At 38.4% G+C, this 23,485-nt stretch overlaps 1 protein-coding gene across 5 annotated transcripts in view; it reads left to right on the top strand.

The window, feature by feature from the left end:
• Positions 1–23,485, top strand: part of evi5l (ecotropic viral integration site 5 like) — a 53,050-nt gene that overhangs the window by 11,039 nt on the left and 18,526 nt on the right. For all 5 annotated transcript variants that reach the window (XM_057843053.1, XM_057843054.1, XM_057843055.1 and 2 more), the window contains exons 2-4: positions 13,238–13,609; positions 16,517–16,706; positions 19,280–19,504. In XM_057843053.1, coding sequence (XP_057699036.1) covers positions 13,368–13,609; positions 16,517–16,706; positions 19,280–19,504 — 657 coding nt within the window. In that variant the 5' untranslated portion in view covers positions 13,238–13,367. The remainder of the gene's footprint in view (positions 1–13,237; positions 13,610–16,516; positions 16,707–19,279; positions 19,505–23,485) is intronic.

The following is a 23,485-nucleotide window of genomic DNA, read 5'->3' on the forward strand; positions in this document are numbered from 1 at the left end:
AAAGTAGAGAAGCATCACATCATTTTTCAAAGGGTGCCAATACTTTTGTCCGGCCCATTTTTGGAGTTTCGTATAAAATGATAATGATTTCATTATTTTTCCTATTCTCTTTTGTGTTTTTTCATTGCAAGCAAAATAAATGAAGATATTACTACCAAAGCATTTGAAATGGCAATCATTTTCTGGGAGAAATTGAGCATTATCTGACAGAATTGCAGGGGTTCCAATACTCTTGGCCAGCACTGTATACACTGGGGCAAATAAGTATTTAGTCAACCACTAATTGTGCAAGTTCTCCCACTTGAAAATATTAGAGAGGCCTGTAATTGTCAACATGGGTAAACCTCAACCATGAGAGACAGAATGTGGACAAAAAAAAAAGAAAGAAAATCACATTGTTTGATTTTTAAAGAATTTATTTGCAAATCATGGAGGAAAATAAGTATTTGGTCAATACCAAAATCTCAATACTTTGTTATGTACTCTTTGTTGGCAATAATGGAGGCCAAACGTTTTCTGTAACTCTTCACAAGCTTTTCACACACTGTTGCTGGTATTTTGGCCCATTCCTCCATGCAGATCTCCTCTAGTGCAGTGATATTTTGGGGCTGTCGTTTGGCAACATGGACTTTAAACTCCCTCCACAGATTTTCTATGGGGTTGAGATCTGGAGACTGGCTAGGCCCGCCAGGACCTTGAAATGCTTCTTACGAAGCCACTCCTTTGTTGCCCTGGCTGTGTGTTTGGGATCATTGTCATGCTGAAAGACCCAGCCACGTCTCATCTTCAATGTCCTTGCTGTTGGAAGGAGATTTTCACTCAAAATCTCTCGATACATGGCCCCATTCATTCTTTCCCTTACACAGATCAGTCGTCCTGGTCCCTTTGCAAAAAAACAGTCCCAAAGCATGATGTTTCCACCCCCATGCTTCACAGTGGGTATGGTGTTCTTCGGATGCAATTCAGTATTCTTTCTCTTCCAAACACGAGAGCCTGTGTTTCTACCAAAAAGTTCTATTTTGGTTTCATCTGACCATAACAAATTCTCCCAGTCCTCTTCTGGATCATCCAAATGCTCTCAAGCGAAGCGCAGACGGGCCTGGACGTGTACTTTCTTCAGCAGGGGGACACGTCTGGCAGTGCAGGATTTGAGTCCCTGGCGGCGCATTGTGTTACTGATAGTAGCCTTTGTTACTGTGGTCCCAGCTCTCTGTAGGTCATTCAATAGGTCCCCCCGTGTGGTACTGGGATTTTTGCTCACCGTTCTTATTATCATTTTGACACCACGGGTGAGGAGGGAGTTAAAAGTCCGTGTTGCCCAACGACAGCCCCAAAACATCACTGCTCTAGAGCAGGGGTCCCCATCTGCCGGGCCGCGGACCGGTACCGGTCGGTGGCGCATTTGCTACCGGGCCGCACAGAAATAATAATTTAATAACGACCGCATTCTGGCAGAATTAACCCTGTGCCCCTGCTTAACACACCAATATCCCTGTCTACTCTAGATATAATACTATGGGATAGATTAGATTTTCGTCATAGAAATCCATTGATTGGACGGCTAACAGAAATCTTGTTTGTGTATATAATATATCTATGTGCGCTTGTCCTCCATAATAACGTATTGCACGGCCGCGGGCACAGCACATTTGTTCCCGGAAACAATTAGCCCCCACACGAGCGAAGATGACTGGAAAACAGACGTATTTGGAGATATTTTTCCGGCGAAAAGGGCATCTGTCGAGCCTACAACCTCGAAGACCCACGAACTGCGAAGGAGTGGATTCGTGACCCGTTTGTGAATACACCGAGTGATTCGAGCGTGTCTGTGCAACAGTAAGATGAAGTTGTAGAGATCGCAACTGACGGCGACCTTATTAAACGTACATTTGAGACAACAACTCTACCGAGGTTCTGGATTAAAGTCATTCTGGAATATCCTGACATCGCTACAAGAGCATTGAAAACCTTGCTACAATTTCCGACATCGTGTCTTTGTGAAGCGGGCTTTCCTAATTATTATTTAACGACAAGGCGAAGTCGTTAATGGCGAGAGCCGTGTGAAGTTGTTGTGTGCAGCTTACATGGCAGGATGTATCTGAGGAGAACTTTTCTACAAGTCCTTCCATGATCAAACGTAAGTTAATATTCCTTTCTTTCAAGAAAGTTTGTAGTGTTTACTTTGAAATCGCTGCCTTTGCGCATTTTGCGGCTATGTTTAATGTTACACGCATACACAGAACCGCACCGTTGCAATTTTTGACGGGTTGCATAATTTGTCAGAATATCGGTCCGTGGAAAAAAAGACTCAAATAACACCGGTCCGTGGTGCAAAAAAGGTTGGGGACCCCTGCTCTAGAGGAGATCTGCATGGAGGAATGGGCCAAAATACCAGCAACAGTGTGTGAAAAGCTTTTGAAGAGTTACAGAAAACGTTTGGCCTCCGTTATTGCCAACAAAGGGTTCATAACAAAGTATTGAGATTAACTTTTGGTATTGACCAAATACTTATTTTGCATGATTTGCAAATAAATTCTTTAAAAACTAAACAATGTGATTTTCTGTTTTTTTTTTTTTTCACATTCTGTCTCTCATGGTTGAGGTTTACCCATGTTGACAATTACAGGCCTCTCTAATATTTTCAAGTGGGAGAACTTGCACAATTAGTGGTTGACTAAATACTTATTTGCCCAACTGTATGACAGAAAATGTCATGTGTAGGTCATAGTCCATGTATTATATTGTTTAGAAATAGCTGAGGATGTATTCTGGAGGAGTATGCTTAATGCCATAAATTTGAAAGCAAAGTTTAAACTTGGCTTTTTTTCATGTTCATCTCAACGGTCCATTAAATCCATTACATAATGTTTTACTTTTTTTCCTCGGTCAGAAATAGTTGGATATTACTTTAAGTGGCGATTAACCATTTAGAACCCTTAAATAATGTCTCACCCCTAAAGGCAGACATTTTCGAATTAATCATCAGGTGTGGTATCCACTTGAATGAATATCCCTCACATCTTGCTCTTAGGAAAATGAAATATGCTACCAGGGTCGATGTCTATTCCACAACACTGCCTAAAATGCAGACAAAGCAACTGTAAGCCTGACATCTAAAGTAGAATAGGGAAAAATTTTAATTTAACCCATGTAGGGAAAGACAACAAGCAACCAGTCAAGATAAATGAAGCACGGCACACTTTTCAGTTAATGACCAGGGGCCATAATAGAATATAGAATTGTGGCGTAAAGGTTAGCATTTCAGGCTCAAACCTCTGAATCCCAATTCAACTTTTTTTTTTGTTTAAGTTCTTTTCACGTGTGTGGCTTTTCCTTTGGTGCAAGGGCTTCCTTCTACATTCTAAAACATTCTTTTTAGTTCCATTCGTTGATTCAAAATTGTCAGTTGATATAATTTTGCACACCTGACTATAGTAAACATGGTCATTCAATGTTTATATTTCCCTTGTCTAAAGTATGTCTGCATTATATATTGTAAGCAGAGAGGTAGTTTAGTTTAAAAAGATCTATTGCTACTTTAGCACAGTTTCCATACATTAGTGCTTGGCTAAATGTACTGTCATCCAATTTAGAGCTGCCAATAATCCTATCAGTGATAGAGGGATGTTTTAATCTGGTCAAGATTTTTAAGGTGATAAATAATCACGTCAGCATTAGCACTTAAACAGTTCAAACAACAACTGCAAAGTAATTGATGGGTTTGCATAGTTATTTCCAGACCATTTCCTTTCACAGCAGTACTCAAGGGAACCTATTATCAGGAGATGATGCTCTTAACTGAACACAGCACAGGAAAGCATTAGTCATGATAAAAACGCACAGTAAGTATGGGCACCAAGATGAAGAAATCATTCCTATTTTTTGTTTCATAGACTTCTAGCAGTATGTTCAGCCATTAAATCTAAATCATTTACACATTTGCGACTCTCAAGTTGCTTGCTGACAGCAGGTTGTTCATCTGGGTTAATCGGTAGCCATTCCCAGTGTATGGAATGATGGTCTTATGATGGTCATAAACATACTGGAGTCAGATACAGTTTGTTGAACATAATCAGACACTGTTAAGTGGGGGATTTCAATGCAGCTAATGTGTCATATGAGTTATACTGTACATGCAGCCTGTTAGAACATTTCACAAATGGCAAAGTAATGGAAAATAGAAAAGGATCATGCCTGTATACAAAGGGACACTTTCAATAAAGTCAGGCATAGGAGCTGGCATGAAACAGTGGTCCAAGTAGGTGAACTGTGGAAATGAACCCTCGTGTCAGCAGCCAAATATGAATGCACGGCTTGGAACAGCCACACATTACCGAAGAGGTGGCCTGGAGGCAAGGCTGGTGGAGCGCCCTTGAGCTGAGAAGGATGGACAGGTCGTATAGAGCAGGAGCTGGCACATAATCGAGATGAAAACAATTCCCTCCACAGTGGAACATTTAACTTTTGATTTTGAAGGCTCACTAAAGTTTTAATTCCAAACTGTCCTCATGTAGGACCGCAATAAACTTCAAACCTCAAAGCAGTAAATTGTGCTGCTCCTTTTTGACCTTTTCTTCACATTTAAAACAGTGCTGTACTTAGCCAAATTGCAGTCGATTTAATGCCCTGAGAATTAAAAGACCAAGATTATTGCGAGTTTTTATAGGCAATATGAAATTTCGTAACAAAAAAAAAGAGCGAAATCTCAACTGCAGTATGAATTTGTGTTTTTATTCAAACGTAAAATTTCCAGATCATAGTGGTGCTACATCCTGTACCATTTTTTTAAAAAATCAAAAGTAAAAATAATTTAAAATTCTTGAGAATTTCCACATCCAAAAGACTCGTCACACCATATGAATTAACGTGAGAATTTTAAAGAACCAAATTGTAGTTATTCCTCTTGTAAACATGGTATATTCATAAAATTCATGCACTGTAAAATATGACTGAAAAAAAAACTTGCTGCCTTAGAAAATGTAATATATGTTACATGAATTAGATGCAATTTACTGAATTATTTCAAGTTTTTAGGACTCAAATTTACTCAAACAATTTACTATAATCCAATTATTAATTTTGAATTTGCAGTACTCAAATTAACTTGACTGAATTAATTTATTGTGAGCTTTCAGTACTGAAGTGATTTTTTTTTTTTTTTTACCAGAAACAATTCTACAATATAAACAGGACATGCTAATTTAATAACACATTTTTCAACAGTAATAACCCTACTCAATGAAGGGAGAACACACAAAGACTTAACTCAAGGAATTAAACTATTTTAAAATGCTCAACAATACATTTAAGACACAAGAGACATTGGCTCCGGACACGCTGCTGAATGTTTTGAAAATGCATGGTGTGAAATGAACAATCAGTAGTATAACCTTATATAGTATAACCAGAGCTCCCTTCAACACCTTCACTTCTCATCGATTTGGTAAGCAAATATTGTGATGAACGACGTGGGGAAGAATGACAGAGACTGGCTTTAGTTTTTAACACTTGCCTTTTTTGAGCCCTATACATTACACAACTCCAAAAAAAACAACACACTTTATTAAACAGAACAGACATGACATAACAACAGCAATCACTTCTTCCAGTTGTGGTTTGCACAACTACCCATCATCCATTGAAATAGCAGTCACTACAATATTTGACTCTTTTATAACAAATAGACGAGGCAGATTTGTGCATGTCTGAAAGAATGCCTAATAGTTATGAGCCAATTACCGGTTTCAAGATATACCATGGTATGAAAACATCAAGGTTTCAAAACGGCAAAAATTTTCCGTCATATCATTCCTAAGGTATTAGCTGTTTTTTATGTCACAAAAATGCATGGAGAAATTCATCGCTTGCAGCTGTAAGGCTCACCACCGATTGTTGCACAGTGTCAGTGAGTTAGCTGTGCTACATGATGGCTGGAGGAGGTGAAACTCCTTAACTTTTTCCCCCATCGAAGAAAACGAAATCACTAGTATGGGAAAACTTCGGCTACAGAAAAGTTACAGACGTCTGCGGCTTAGAGGTTGAGGGCCAACCGACATGTAAAACATGTTTGCGGAGGGTGGCTGCCGAGGCAATACCTCCAATATAATTTCGCATGTATACAAAATTAACGGTTAGTAAACACTGTCATGAACGTTTCTCACCAGCTACGAGATTTAACTTCAACGTATTTAGTGTGTCTTGCGGTGGTAAAACGTGGTGTTTCTCTCTGGCAACTGTCTGTGTTGAGAAATAGAGTGTGTGCATAATGTAAATATGATACGAGTCATACAAGGGTGCTTTTTATGGAAAATAATACAAATATTTTTGTACTGATGGTAGTAATGTTGAGCTGTGGCTGGGTTTAGGCTCACCTAAAGGACTGCATTTATTTTAAATTTTATTTCGAATATATATTTTTAAAATGTATTTTTACTTAACATTATGCTTATGTTCTAATTGGCTTATATGTTTAGAAAAATAATCATTTTCAATGAAAAGTTTTTTTTTTCTTCAAACCCAAATATCTCAAAGTATCACATTTTAGAGCTGTAATTTCAATACCGTGATACTGTGAAACCGTGATATTTTGGCTTAAGGTTATCATACCGTCAGAATATCATACCAGCACATGCCTAACACCTAAAGGACAATGCGTACAAAAAAACAAAACATTTTTTCTAATTTGACTTAACTGAGATACATCAAGTTAGGCATGTTTTCCAGCCTCAAATTACTACTTACTCATTAAAAATTAGTGTTCACAACAGGTTGATTTAAATAAGTTGCATATTAGCATTTACAGCAGGGATGTCCCGATCGCATATTTTTGCACCCGAGTCCGACTCACCTGATTTTGAGAATCTGCCGATATAGAGTCACGATCTGATACTGGGAAAAAAATTATTCCTCCAAAAGTTTTTGGGGTGTGTTTATTGTATTTATTCAGATTTAGCATGGGAAAGAAATACATATAAGACATGTTTTTCCCCAAAGTATAAAAAAAAAAACATTTTATGTGTATGTGAATTTAAGTAAATGGTTTTTAAGCACTTCAAATGTAATAATTATTTTAAACATGTTACTGTCCCACCGAATTATTTTTCAACAAGAATAACATAGAATAATACTTGCCTTTATTAAATGCTTCATTAGCCACGTTTACATGCTGACTTTTATTCATACCGATTCAAATCATTCCGAATGGAAATTTCACATCAGCTGTTTACATGTCACTTCATCTATTCCGATCCAGCGTTTACATGTGACTGCCTTTATTCCGAAAGGACGTTTGACAACTGCCGTCTGACATGCGCAGATTAATCAAAACAAAGTGTCACGTTGCAATATATGGAGATCGATCGTCAGATCAGCTGCTGTTTTAACTTTTCGAGTGGAAACAAAACTTCAGAATGATACGCCGTTCATTTAAAAAGTTGTGTGGGTGCGCTGTGCGTGTGCTTGGAAGCTATGTTGCAAGTGACGTTACTTACGTCACCGAGTGACGTCACCACGTCAGTACGGAGCATGCGCAGAAAGAACGCAACCAGACACCATTCCGCTTCCCTGTTTACATGATATAATTTTACTTCTAATCGGTTTGGGAAAAGGAATATTCCAAAGGTGAAAAAGCGCTATATAAGTGTAACACCAACACCCCTGTGAATCGGAATGAAATTCCATTCGGTTTGGGCCTGTTCATTCCGAATGAGGTGTTTATATGGAACACATTTATTCGGTTTGAACAAATATTCCGATTGTAATTGGAATATTTGGCTCCATGTAAACGTGGCAATTGAGTGAGTCCACTCAAATCCACTCAGGCGACTGAGAAAAATTAGAACACTGTTTAACAAGCTCAGTGATGATTGAGAGATGCGGCGCCTGTCAAGTCAGCGCTCCCTCCAGGCTTCTCTGGCAACATCAAAGCATCAAAGCCGTCACTCATCGTTAACTTTCACAAGCAGCAAACTGCAATGCCCTGCTAAGCAAGAAAAGCAGCAGGAGTGAGAGTGAAGGCAGTACACGAATGAAGCAGAGAAACAAATATATTTCAAAAACCCGCTCCTTTTCAGCCAATTCCGATCCTTTGAAAATTAGTGCGATCGGCCCAATTTCCGATCATGTGATCAGATCGGATGAGAACATCTCTTATATATAGTATGCAAGTTGTAGCAGACAATGCATGAGAAAAGAAGTTTCACCGAAGTACTCTCTTTCAATCAAGCGTTGACTGGTATTTGCAATAGTCAATCTCTTGAAAATTTCTACACTTGATAATCATTTTTACAAAACTGTATTGGCCATAATAGGCTTACCTTGCTCTTATTTTTTGTGACGATGGAAAGTATCCTCATAGTAACTTAAAGCATTTGAAGATTTGAAATCTTCACATGTTGTAATTTAGCAGAATGACACAGTGAAAATTGAAAGTGAAGACCCATTTTTGATGAAATGACCCAGCACGGAACCGATTTCACCATGTATTGCCAGTCATTAAAACAGTTTAATAAAAATGCCACTAGTAGTTACTTCAAAATTTCTTACTGCACACATGGAAGCAATCCCCCCGTTTCTCTGTGATAGCCATTGCACTAACAGTGTCGAAACAAAAGACCCCCCCCCCCCCCCCTCTAAAATAGGAGTGTTTATGTATAATTGAACTGAAATTGGACTGAAAGGCAGAACAATGCTGACATGCTTGATTTGGACCCCTTCAGGCTGCATATTTGAAACATCTACGGTAGTTCATTAAAAAAAACATTGCCTTGGAGGCAATGGTTTCAGCCTAGGACGGACTAATTACATTACTATTATGTTGTTTTTTGGGGGGGAAATCTATAATGTAGCCGATTATATGTAAGTTCCATACATTTTTTTCTTTAGGTTAATGGAAACGGATAAGGACATTGAATATTTTGTGTTGAACACAGTGATATTATTATTTAATTGGAAAACAATTGATTTGAGCCAGATACACATGGCTAATGCCCCAGGCTGTTTCCAAACAGGATGTATGGGAGGCTTCTTTCTACTGAGGGCAAGGATTTTGTAAATCAGACACAATCTCTTTCTCTATGTGCATACAAAGCACTGGGGCAAAGGCAGTGCTGTGGATAACAGTGCACGACGAGTCACACTAAGCAGTACATAGAATAGGAAACCATGGCCTCAGACTTGTGACTCACCATTTAATTAACGTCGAGACGACAGCCATACAACTCATATGGGCGGGTTATGTTTTATTTTATGTTCGAGTCATACTCCTGCAGCAATACATGGTCATTTGGGCTGCCTAATTTTGTCAGAGGCCTTCACAGTGTCCTTCAAATAATGACATGCATCATCAGTAGCGTATCGCTCTGCTGTAGTCATGCATGATTTACACATTTCACACTCTGGCCCTGACACTGAACAGTCCTTGTTCTTGCTGAGATGTCTCTCAAGGGCCACGCCACTTTTCTGACAAAGCAGACTATATTCTAAATGCAGTGCCTTATCACTTTCATGTTTCAAGGTATCTACGGGATGTTTCTTGATTCAGAGCATATGTTTGTTTCAGCTTCTCATCTATTGAGTTTTGTGTCACTGGACCAACCATGAATGCATTTATATCAGCAGTTGATTTTAAAAGCTAATTTGAAGTGTAAAAATATTTGTAACAATTTACAATTTGATTACAATGTATAATTAGAGAGAAATTCTGTAGGACGGTGACATATTAAATCTACAAAAGTGATTGGTCTAGTGTGGACTCTGCTTGTAGTAATGTTGGCAAGAGTTGTAGGTGATGCTGAAACTAATGATTTTAGAGGCATTTCAAAGTATTTACAATGGAACCCTAACGTGAAGCACAGTGTACAGGTGCTGGTCATCATTCAGTTTGTTTGTATTTGCAACAACACTGACTGTATTGGATTATTTTCTGTATCACGGGATTTTGATCTATTTAAATCATCATTTGAGCAGCTGATTGATTTTGTGTTGGTGTGTTTTCTTCAACTAGCGTCATGCAGGATTTTTTCCCCCATTGAGTGTGTGAAATGATCATACAGGCATTTTTATAGCCCATGTGCATCAAGAAAATGGGTTGAAAAAAATGGTATGCAATAAACTTTTGTTTAGAATTAAGATGAATGTTATGTTCAAGACATACCTTGAATACAGTTAATAAGTGGATTTAACTGGTTAACGGAGGTGCAGATAAACATTCATGAGATTTTAACATTCATTAAACAACAATTGCTGGAGGGTCGGAGGAGTGATGTAATAATCTTGAAGTCAAACTCTTCTTCATGTTCCATTAACTCGACATGTTCTGTTGTCATGTGACATGAGTTTCCATTGGTAACTCAACTAAAATCCTCTGTGTCGAACTCTCTCTACTCGCATGATAGCACATTTTTTAATGCATTCTTCAGGACCTTGCAAAATACAATTGTGAACTTCTAAGCAAGTTGTTTGACTACAGTGTCATAGGACTCACATAGGGGTCGCATTTGTGAATGTTGAGTCATCATTGCTGTTACGTCAAGATTTGGCCTAAAGGCAGCTTGGTATTGTTTGCTGTGTTGATCTGTTTATTTTGTGATTAACACAAAATGATGCAAATTATTATTGATTATCAGTTGCACATTTTTTTCTATCATTTAAGTGGTCTTTGAATGAATTTATTGTCATTGTCATCATCATCATCATCATCATAATCATTGACAGTTTCAGAGTGTGGAATTTGCCCGAAAGAAAGACGATGACAGACAAAGGAAAAAGCAAATGCTTATCGATATTTTTATATCTTTACCTAATTGCAAAGAGTAGCAAGAATATATTAAGAGTAGCACATGTTTTGTATCATTTGGCTGGTCTTTCCCTAATTACAGAGTCCCAGGAAGATTGAGGCTAAGTAATTTTAGTGATAAGAATTAATTTGAGCAGCTCGGCATAACCTAAAGATTGTGCAACAAGATGGAATCCGGGTTTTGCAAAACAACATATGACCAAATCCTGAAAACAAGTCAATGGGCTTGTGCTGCTATGAATACGGCAACCACATGCTAATGACATGATGGTTCAATGTCAAACTTGTTAAATGTAGTGTTAGCAGGGTTGTCCGATCCGATCACATGTCCAGAAATCGGGCCGATCAAGCAATTTTTCGGAGTCAGGTGAAAAGGATCGGGTTTTTAATTAATACTCTTCATAAAAAATGTATCGTGCTGGCTCGAGTCGCCAGTGTTTTGAGACAGTCAACACTCTACAGTATGTTACTACCACCTTGTGGTCATAATAATTCACTGCATCCACCATGTGGCGCTGTTTGGAACGCATGCTCGTTCACTTTCACAGTCCACAGGCTGTTGGTCGCATTGACGCTGTTGAGTGCTTTCTGTTACGTTTCTGCCTTGGAAACTATATGTTTGTAAGTACTTTACATCCATATCAATCTGTTGATATCCAGTATATGTGTGTTTCTGGGGAAAAGCTAGATGAACGAAATATGTCAATAAGTCCTGCTGTATGGAAGCTAACCTATACTTACAGCTTGTAGCTCAAGTCAAGTGTGGGGTCTACATGGTATTTGTATACCGGCGTGTATTGTGCAGTTGTGTTGAATGCAAGCATGTTTCTTTGTTACAGTTTCACAAACTTAAACATTCTAAAAACAAGAAAAGACCAAGCCTTGTGTTTTATTGGAGGACATAAAATGTTAGCTGGCTGTCGGGCAGTGCACAAGGAAACGCACTGTTTTGGGCATTACACTTATATATATATATATATATATATATATATATGAAAATATTTTATAAAGGTTGAAAGGTTACCTAGTGTTGCTTTAAAAAATATATAATAACATTTGTGATGATGTATTACTTCCACTGGAACTAATTAACTTTGAGGAGGGTGGCAGGAACCCTGCCACACAAAAAAAAAACTACAAACTACAAACGTGCTGACTGCTTTACGGCATACGTCGCTTCCCCTCTTTTCCCATTCGTTATAAAGACGGAAGTCGATCCTAAAGCTTTCGCGCAAATTATGCGAAGACGCCAGAGCAGCAAAAGAGAAGAAGCTTTGTCCGAGGAAACAAAAGAAATAGGGGTTTAACAGGTTAAAAAGACACTCAAGAATAAAAATAGGCCCGGCTTTCACTCGCTGGCTTGGATCCCCCCCAAACCAAACTCGTCAGCACTGTTGGTGGGGGGCGTGGGGCCGGTAGTTCAATACGGTAAAAAAAATCATACGTTTCTGATATTCAACATCATCATATGCTATTGTTTAGCCACAACTGAATTCATTACATCATTACTATTCACCCTTCACACAGCCGCTGGAAACATAAATGTTGTTTAATCCATCTGCAGGCGACCGGGAGATCAGTATTTTACGATACTGTGCACTGCTGTTTCCTTAAGGTAAAACACTACCGCTTTTGTCCACCTGTGTTGCTAAAATTGACCAAAGTTAAAAAGTTACCTAGTGTTGCTTTAAGGGCTAAAAAATACCAAAATAATCCAGAAATACAATGACATTGCCAAAAGAAACAAAAATATATACGTTTTATCCTCCGCAACACTCCCGGGAAAAGAGGAGGAAGTACTGTAAACGGTACAGTACTGTTCAAGTTTGGAACTTCTGTTCAAATTTTTTTTTTAAAATAACATTTTTATTCGATATCGGATCGGGACTCTGTATCAGCAGATTCTCAAAATCAGGTGAGTCTGACTTGGGTGCAAAATATGCGACCAGGACCCTATTATTCATCACTGGAATCTTCCGACAAATGCTAAGTACGCGTATATAATTGAAGTTTACATATATGCACATAAAAACAAATGAAGGCCAAACATTGGATATTATAACATGTATTAGCTCCTGGGAGATATTTTGTAGAAACATTTAATTTTATTTTTTTAATTCTTCAGATGCTTTTTTTCCTGTCTCTTTTCATGGGGCACCACCTCAAATAGAAGAAATTGCTTTGACCTGTTTTGAATGAATGAATGCGGATGTTGGTTATGCATTACTTATAAAACTCTGGACCCTGCGTATACCACACGTTAATGTTAAGGGAAGCTTTTTTAAAATAAATTTTCTTGTCATTGTTGTATTGTCTTTTAATGTTATTGTTCACACCCTTAGCACTGTGGATGTTTAAGTAAAAGTTGAGCGTCAATTGAGTTGAGAGTGGCAAGCGTTGCAGAAAACCATTTAAAGAAATACCTCCATCTTTACATACCAGGCTTGAAGACCTCTGATGCTATTGGCACCACTGCCAGCCAAGTGACAGTCACCTGAAATCCTGAGAAAGGAGAGACCAGATTGAGAATAGAATTTCTACTAGTGCTGATTCCCAGTCTGCCATATTCGTCATGTCCATACCAAGCGGGAGCCCAGAGCGGGAGGGCTCCAGTGTGGCACCTACACACCTAGACTGTCCCTCTTCCCCTCCTGGGATGGATCCTGACCCCCTGTCGACGGGAAGTCCAGTCCTCAGCCCAGACTCTTCTTCCCATGATGCAGTGCTGTCAACAGCTGCAATTTCCCCGGCGGATTCTGAGAACCTCAGTCCAGATGAACTAGAGCTGCTGGCTAAACTAGAGGAACAGAACAGGTGACATGGAATGATTGGTCAACTAGTAACTTACAGTTGAAATAATTGTCAGAAATTTAAAACAAACAACAACCTAGAACCAATTTTCACATATCATTGGTTCCCATCCATAAGTGAAATGGCACTCTAAGCACTGCAATTGAAGAGCTAATTTAACTATGAGCTAAATTTTGCCATAAAGGTCCATGTCTTATTTACAGACAAATCAATATGTTGTAATTAATGCTAGATTGCCAAAAGTACATATTTTGTCAAAGTCTAAAACCATGTTTAGAATAAGGATTAGGGCCACAAGAAATGAAAATACAATACATGGCTACAGCAGTTGAAATGTTTAAAACAAAAAGTCCCAATTTTGTCAGAATTAAGTCGTTGCTTCAGAAGGTAAGAAAAGGTAAGGTTTTTACACGTTTCATCACATCACATTTCTGCAGATATTTAAGTAAATCTTTTCATGGGACAACACTGACAAAATTACACTTTGACACAATGAAAAGTAGTCTGTCTGCAGCTTATATAATAGAGTTAATTTATTTTCCCCTCAAAATAACTAAAATAAAGCCATTAATATCTAAACCCCTGGCAACAAAAGTGAGTACACCCCTTAGTGAAAGTTGTCAATATTAACATACAACATGTCAACTGTCAATATTTTGTGTGGCCACCACTATTATCCAGAACTGCCTTTACTCTCCTGGGCATGGAGTTAACCAGAGCTTCACAGGTTGCCACTGGAATGCTCTTCCACTCCTCCATGACGACGTTGCGGAGCTGCCGGATATTTGAGACTTTGCGCACCTCCACCTTCCACTTGAGGATCCCCAAAGATGTTCTATTGGGTTCAAGTCTGGAGACATGCTTGGCCAGTCCATCACCTTTACCCTCAGCCTCTTCAGTAAAGCAGTGGTCATCTTGGAGGTGTGTTTGGGGTCATTGCCATGCTGGAACACTGCCCTGCAACCCAGTTTCTGGAGGGAGGGGATCATGCTCTGCTGCAGTATTTCACGGTACATGTTGGAGTTCATGTTTCCCTCAATGGAATGTAACTCTCCAACACCTGCAGCACTCATGCAGCCCGAGACCATGACATTCCCACCACCATGCTTGACTGTAGGCATGACACACTTATCTTTGTACTCCTCACCTGGTCGCCGCCACACATGCTTGAGACCATCAGAACCAAACAAATTAATCTTCGTCTCATCAGACCATAGGACATGTTTCCAGTAATCCATGTGCTTTGTTGACATGTCTTCAGCAAACTGTTTGCGGGCTTTCTTGTGTACCGTCTTCAGAAAAGGCTTCCTCCTGGGGTGATGTATTTGATGTAGCATGCAGCGTATGGTCTGAGCACTTACAGACTGACCCCCCACCTCTTCAATCTCTTCAGTATGCTGACAGCACTCCTGTGACAATCTTTCAAAGAAAGCATTTGGATGTGACGCTCAGTACGTGTGCTCAGCTTCTTTGGACGACCAACCCGAGGCCTGTTCTGAGTGGACCCTGCTCTTTTAAAACGCTGGATGATCTTAGACACTGAGCTGCAGCTCAGTTTCAGGGTGTTGGCAATCTTCTTGTAGCCTTGGCCATCCTCATGTAGCGCAACAATATGTCTTTTAAGATTCTCAGAGAGTTCTTTCCCATGTGGTGCCATGTTGGAACGTTTAGTGACCAGTATGAGAAAGTGTGAGAGCTGCACTACAAATTTGAACACACCTGCTCCCTATGCACACCTGGACCTAGTAACACTAACGAGTCACATGAAATTTTGGAGGGAAAATGACAAGCAGTACTCAATTTGGATATTTAGGGCTATACGTTTTTTCAAAGGGGTGTACTCACTTTTGTTGCCAGGGGTTTAGATACTAATGGCTATATTTTGAGTTATTTTGAGGGGAAAATAAATTAACTCTATTGTATAAGCTGCACACAGACTACTTTTCTTTGTGTCAAAGTGTCATTTTATCAGTGTTGTCCCATGAAAAGAGATACTTAAATATCTGGAGAAATGCGAGGGGTGTACTCACTTTTTCTATACACCGTATTTGTAGTGCACAATTCAACACAAGATAATTCAAAGTGCTTTACATCACATAAAAATCCCAAAACAAGAATGAAAAGTCACATTAAATCATCAAGACAGTTAAAAAAAAACAATTAAAACAGGAAATACAAATAAAACCAAAAAATGAATGAAAAGCAAAAGTCATATAACTTGAAATTTAAACTATAAGGGCTGTAATGACTACGCTGTTTTAAACAGTAGCGTTTTCAACCCTGATTTAAAGGAGGTAATGGTTTGAACACACTTCAGGTAACTTATTCCACAGTTGAAGAGCATAGTAACTGAATGCTGCCTCACCTTGCTTGGTTGTTGTTCTTGGAACACACAAGGATGATGTGTGACAAAAATTGTAATGTAAAAAATGTAATTTTAAAATGTACCTGTACCTTGTAAATCTCTAGAGGAAAAAGTGTGGCTGTAGTAGTGCTTGCAGTTTTGTGTTTTAATTTTGACATTCATGTTAAATTTCTGGGTAATCTTTTGAAAAGACTATAGGTATTGTAACCTAAAAAACTACTGTACTTTACTCTGATAAATCACTTCTTGTACTTCCTGTACATGAAAAATATGTCACTATTTTTGTAATCTTCAGTGAGAAAAATGTTAATTGTTAGTCAACAACTTTTATTTTTTTGTGATATTCAACATTTTTCATTTTAAAAAATTGCGACTTTTGCTTAATCTATAATAACATTCTCATCATATTACTAGATGTTTTTTTGCTTGTTTTTTTTTTTTTTGTTTTAAGTCTTCGGTTTCCCTTGATGAATGGAAATTCCCTACTTACAAACTGTGTATTCATTACTATAGTTCTTAATTTTGTACTTATTTATTACCACAAGGTTACTGGAGGCTGACTCTAAGTCGATGCGATCCATGACGGGATCGCGGCGCAATAGCGGCTCTTCACTGGTATCGAGCTCCTCTGCTTCATCAAATCTATCCCACCTTGAAGAGGACACCTGGATCCTTTGGGGCCGCATCGTCAACGAGTGGGAGGAGTGGAGACGCAAAAAGGACAAGCTCCTCAAAGTAAGATGCATGTTGATCTAATTCCTCATGACCTCTCTGTTTATATTTAGCTGCCTTTTTTCCTTGTAGTTTTCATATATACACAGCTTTTTCCCCCCTGTAAACAACAAGTGCACTGAAGCCAAATAAATGTTGACCTCTGAATATGACAGGTTGAGTCGAGCCATTCTTGGCAATCTTATTGATTTGCTAAGTACTGTATAGTGCCTAACATACATTCCCCTCCTGCAGTTAACAGTGCACAAATTAAATGATTTGTATTGCCGTGGCAACATGATCATTATCTTAAGGAAGCACGCATCATTCTAAGGGAACAAAACGGACATGCTAGATGATGATACACGATATAAGTGCACAAAGTAGCCACTCTGTCCCTTTGGCTTTTCTGTGTGCAACGCAGCAAAAGACAAAACCTGGGGGATGGCAAGATGGATGAGAGGGAAGACAGCCGAGTGAGTCAGGTTGATATAAGAATAGAAAAACCAGCAAGGAGACATTTAAGCACAAGGACAACATTTCATACTGATCATGTCATTTATATAATATATATGCTGTCAATATGCTCTCCTTCAAACACTTTTTAATTGAACACTGCAATGAAAACTGTAGCTCATTCCACACACAAGTCCTTCAATCCATTTTCCATGGTACTTGTCTACGCCACATTATTGTGGTCCCTGGCGATTAAAAATCATTCACACTCATTTTCACAAATATGGCCGGATATCTTCAATGAACCTAACATGTATGTTTTTTTAATTTGGCGGAAAACTGAAGTATCTGGCAATAACTTGCCGAATCATTGTGCTTTAAAGCAGTGATCCGCAACCACTGGGCCAGGGACGAGTACCTACCCATGGCGCACTTGCTACCGGGCCGCAGAGAAATGATCATTTGTTAACGACCGCAATCTGGCCTTTGCCTCTTGACACATCAATATGCCTTTCTACTCTACTGACTAAGCCGAGTAGAGATTTGTGTACCTCGCCATATAGTGTTTGGCTGCCATTACTGGGGTGTTTGCGCACATATAGCGGCCCAGCATCAGTCAATATAAAAAGTAACGTTGGCTGCGGGCGGCGGCATCTTTGGAGCACTTTAACTGGGGAAAAGGAGGAGCCTACAACCAAGTCCATTTTGCATAATTTGGCGCTACAAGCAAGCAAACGAGCCAATAAAAAGCGAATGCACTCGTACCTTGTGGTGAACAGTATTGCTAAAGCCAAGAAACCTTTCACAATTGGAGAAGAACTCATTATGCCTGCGACCTAGGATATTTCCCATAAAGATTTAGTAGAGGCTGCTGTTTAAGAAAGGTTGATTCAGCCTATGGTAAGTTACATTTTCCCTGCACTTAATGTTTGTTTTTAGCCCCGTCATGTTATTTTATATTTACTGTAGTTTTCTGCCACACATTGCCAGTCTGTGAAAAAAGGCCCACATTATACCTGGCTGTGGTGCAAAAAAGGTTGGGGACCACAGCTTTAAAGTCACGACTCACGACACTCAAAAATCAAAAGAAACAACAATTTCTAACTTGAAGATGGCAGCTTCACGTGGACACAAGTAACTGCGCCTTATGTGCTTATCTTTTGTTAATATTGCAAAATTTGTTTTTAGCCAATTATTATTAAATTAATCACTTCCATAATCGAAAGAAATATTGTTTTTAAAAAATTCTATAGCTGTACTCTGCATGAAAATATACACAACAGCCATTACATTATGTACACCAGCCTAAGAGATAACTACAACAGCACTCAATAGAGCTCAAACCTCTGCAAAGGCCAAATAAAAGTGAAAGCATATTTTCGGCTGGATCATGTTCTCCTCGAGTCCTTGAGGTGATTGTACTGTATTGTACTTGTCAGAGTGAGTGCAATCTGGCCTCTGTACACAGTGCAAGCTTTATTCCCACGAGATCTGGTGTCGTACTTGACCTGAACACGAGAACATTGTTTCAGCCAAAAAAATAAGCAATAATAAAGTCCTACGCCAACAAAAAAAAAGGGCCATGCGCCAAGTTACTACAACTAACTAACTAACTAACTAACTAACTAACTAACTAACTAACTAACTAACTAACTAACTAACTAACTAACTAACTAACTAACTAACTAACTAACAGCAGTAAATCAACTTTGCCTTGCACAAGTTCCACTTAATTGAAGCTGCAATAATTTTGTTTCGATTGGCACTGTCAAAAGGGTGATGAATTAAAGTGCCGGTGGCCACACTCGTACCAACATATCACTTAATGTGGCCCACAACTGTCAAGTCGAATTTATATAAACCTCTAAATCATCAAAATGATCCCAAAGGGCTTCACAGACACCGTTTAACAAGCAGTAAAAATCAAAATGCTAAAGAAACAAACAGTAAATTAAATAATTAAAATATTAGGAATACAATTCTATAATAAAGAGCAACTCAGGCAATTAATGATTCCATCCCTGATCAAAACCCCTCAGATGGATGGATGGATTGGTAGGTGGATGGGTTGGGGTGGACTGACAGGTGAATGGATCTGTGGATGTGTTTAATGTCTGTTTCTGTTGCACTGTGTTCTCCAGGAGCTGATCCGGAAGGGCATTCCTCATCACTTTCGAGCCATCGTGTGGCAGCTGCTGGGCAATGCCACAGACATGCCGGTGAAGAATCAGTACTCCGAGCTGCTCAAGATGTCGTCCCCGTGCGAGAAGCTGATCCGCAGGGACATCGCACGCACCTACCCCGAACACGAGTTCTTCAAAGGTCAGGATAGCCTTGGCCAAGAGGTTCTCTTCAATGTCATGAAGGTAAAAGCATAATTAGTACATTTACATCTATGTTGTATGTGACGTTCAGGAAGAGGCATGACTGTTAGATTTTATAATAAATATATTTGTTGTCACCATGTAGAAAATTATGGGCACAACCCATTTTAATATTATTATTTAGGGCTGTCAAACGATTAAAATTTTTAATCAAGTTAATTACAGCTTAAAAATTAATTAATCGTAATTAATCGCAATTAATCGCAATTCAAACCATCTATAAAATATGCAATATTTTTCTGTAAATTATATATATATTCTGTAAAATAAATTGTTGGAATGGAAAGATAAGACACAAGATGGATATATACATTCAACATACGGTACATAAGGACTGTAGTGGGCATTTCACTCTACTGTCATTTAAATCTGTCTATGCTGTCCTCACTCCGAATCGTCTACTTTTTCCAAAGCTAGACAGCTAGTGAACGACGCCTTAATAATTAGACTTCTTCCTTTTTCATCTGATTTATTAATAAAATGGCCTCAAACCATTGTCCTCTTTAGACCGTCGTAAAACTACAAAATAAAAGTACATAAGCATTGCATTAGCAACAACGTTAGCTTAGCACGCTATACAGGTTCACTAAACATAAACAAAAAGCGTCTCATACAAAAAATATAACATTTCGCTTACTAACATAATATGTACATTCTTTACAACAACCATACTTACGGACAAATCTTGTCCAAGGATCATATAAGCACAACATTATCAGCCCGAGACGTCGTGCAGCCATAATGAAGAAAGAAAAGAAGAAAATAATAAACCATGTCGCAGAGCGACCACAAGAGTTCGCTGTTGGACAGCACAAAAGCCTTGCTGTAAAACTTACCAAAGGGCAGAATACTTTCTGAGCGGGACATGTGCGTTAATTGCGTCAAATATTTTAACGTGATTAATTTAAAAAAAAGCTTTATACATATATACGTATATATTAGGGCTGTCAAAATTATCGCGTTAACGGGCGGTAATTAATTTTTTTAATTAATCACGTTAAAATATTTGACGCAATTAACGCACATGTCCCTCTCAGACAGTATTCTGCCTTTTGGTAAGTTTTACAGAAAGGCTTTTTGTTTCGTCTAACAGCGAACTCTTGTGGTCGCTTTGCGACATGGTTTATTGTTTTCTTGCCAGTTCAATATGGCTGCACGACGTCTCGGGCTGACGCCTACGTTGTAATGTTGTGCTTATATGATCCTTGGACAAGATTTGTCCGTAAGTATGGTTGTTGTAAAGAATGTACATATTATGTTAGTAAGCGAAATGTTATATTTTTTGTATGAGACGCTTTTTGTTTATGTTTAGTGAACCTGTATAGCGTGATAAGCTAACGTTGTTGCTAATGCAATGCTTGTGTACTTTTTTTGTAGTTTTACGACGGTCTAAAGAGGACAATGGTTTGAGGCCATTTTATTAATAAATCAGATGAAAAAGGAAGAAGTCTGATTATTAAGGCGTCGTTCACGAGCTGTCTAGCTTTGGAAAAAGTAGACACTTCGAAATGAGGACAGCATAGACAGATTTAAATGACAGTAGAGTGAAATGCCCACTACAGTCCTTATGTACCGTATGTTGAATGTATATATCCATCTTGTGTCTTATCTTTCCATTCCAACAATTTATTTTACAGAATATATATATATATATATAATTTACTGAAAAATATGGCATATTTTATAGATGGTTTGAATTGCGATTAAATGCGATTAATTACGATTAATTAATTTTTAAGCTATAATTAACTAGATTAAAAATTTTAATTGTTTGACAGCCCTAATATATATATATATATATATATATATATATATATATATATATATATATATATATATATATATATATATATATATATATATATATATATATATATATATATATATATATATATATATAAAGGCTGGGACTTTAACGCATTAATTTCGATTAATTAATTATAAAACTTTTAACGCGTTAAAAATTTTAACGCAATTAATTGTTTCAGTTCCATTTGTCCGCATGCGGAACCTTCCTAATCATGTGTTTCTGGTACGCCGGTAAATCTGACGCACACAAACAAACGCTAACACCAGCAGTGATGGGAGGCGACATTTTATTTGGACAGTTAGGGGCTAGTTTTCCCCGATAAAACGCATCCTGATGGGACAATGGACAAGAGCATTGTTTTGTGCAAGCTGCCGACGCGGCCGCGCGCCTTCCTCGTCCCCCTCTTCCCGCCCGCCCTTTAACCAGGGCGCGGCGGCGGCAAGGGTCCCGGCGCGGTCGGCTTGGCGGTCACGGTTGCACCCGGCGGGCTGCCTCGGCCGGCGCTTGTGCAAGCTGCTATTCGATGACGAAAAGCAGACCAAAGAAGACCGATTGAAGTCTGTCGAGTATGTTGGTTTGACACGGGACCACTGGACTTTCTTGAGCAATTCTAACTATTACGGAGTGACCGCACATACAATACAAGTCGTCAACAATGAATGGCATTTGGCGTCTTTCGTCCTGACTGTGCAAAAAGCCAACGACAGACGCTAAAAGGTAAACTGTGCAGACCAGTTTTTTTTCGGTAGCTGAGTCCTGGGAGATTGAACGAAAAGTCACAACAATTGGTACGGATTGTTGAATAACTTAATGTTGAAGTGTTGCACTTTGTTATTTTCTTGCAGTTTAATTATCAGTGTTTACATTTCACTATTTGAAAGAAAATATTTGGCAATATTTTATGCCTCATAGTTTTATCTTGTAACTACTGAAAAGTAGTTATGTATACAGTTAAAAAACAGTAACTATCTAAAGAAAAATGTTTTCAAAGAACATAAATAATCCGGGTGCCTGAAACACTTTAAACCTGAATAGCTGTATTAGCACTTTGACCAATTGTATGCTGATGACATTACATATTAACAGTAATAAATTTGTTGTTAAGCTCAAAAAGGGTTTTTTTATTGAGAACACGATTTGTTTTGTCAATATATGGTTTTCAATTAGAATGCGATTAATTTCGATTAATTAATTACAGACCCTGTAATTAACTCGATTAAAAATTTTAATCGAGTCCCACCACTAATATGTATATATATATATATATATATATATATATATATATATATATATACATATATATATACATATATACATACATATATACATATATATATATACAGTCGTACCTCTACATACGATCGCTTCGACACACGAACTTTTCGACATCCGACGTAAAATTTGACTCGCCATTTGTTTCTACATCCGACGACATGCTCGAAATACGACGACAATGGCAGCACTGCAGACGAATGCACGGCGGATTTTCTTGTGTGACAAATCAACACTGGTTTCAGAAAAGGTTGGTACAGGTGGTGAAACAAGGAAAAAGTTGACGCTTACCTTCTAAATGAAGATGCAAATGACAGAAAAATATGAGCGTAGGGTGGGCATCCGTGAAATGGCTCAACAATACATCTCCACGGTCCTCCTCCGACCATCGTTCGCCAGTCTTTATAAGTTAAGCTGACAATTCTTATTGTGGTAACATCTCCAGAGAAATCGCCAACTTCGCCACGTTTTTATCATTTATTTCACAACTTATTCAAAACAAAAACACCTTCTGTCTGCCGCAATTGACGGTGTTCTCAAGAAAACATTCAAAGTGAAAGTGAAACTCAAGCTCACCGGTCTGTCTCTGGCACGTCAGCCCGGCGGTGCGTTCAGGGTCAGCAAAAAACGTCCGCCACATTAGAACCCGATTCGTTACATTAATACAGGAATTATTATTATTATTATTATTATTATTATTCCGATTTTGATTTATAATTTATTTGTTTTGTTATGTGTAATTGCCATTTGTAATAGTACCAGCAGTATTTTTTAAGGATTTAGTGAAGGTTTTTGGGCTGTGGAACGAATTAATGGAATTATAATGTATTCCTATGGGAAAATCCTGCTCGACATACGACCATTTCGACTTACAAACAAGG

This window comes from Corythoichthys intestinalis, chromosome 8 (genome assembly GCF_030265065.1).
Source record: "Corythoichthys intestinalis isolate RoL2023-P3 chromosome 8, ASM3026506v1, whole genome shotgun sequence".
NCBI classification, from domain to species: Eukaryota; Metazoa; Chordata; class Actinopteri; order Syngnathiformes; family Syngnathidae; genus Corythoichthys; species Corythoichthys intestinalis.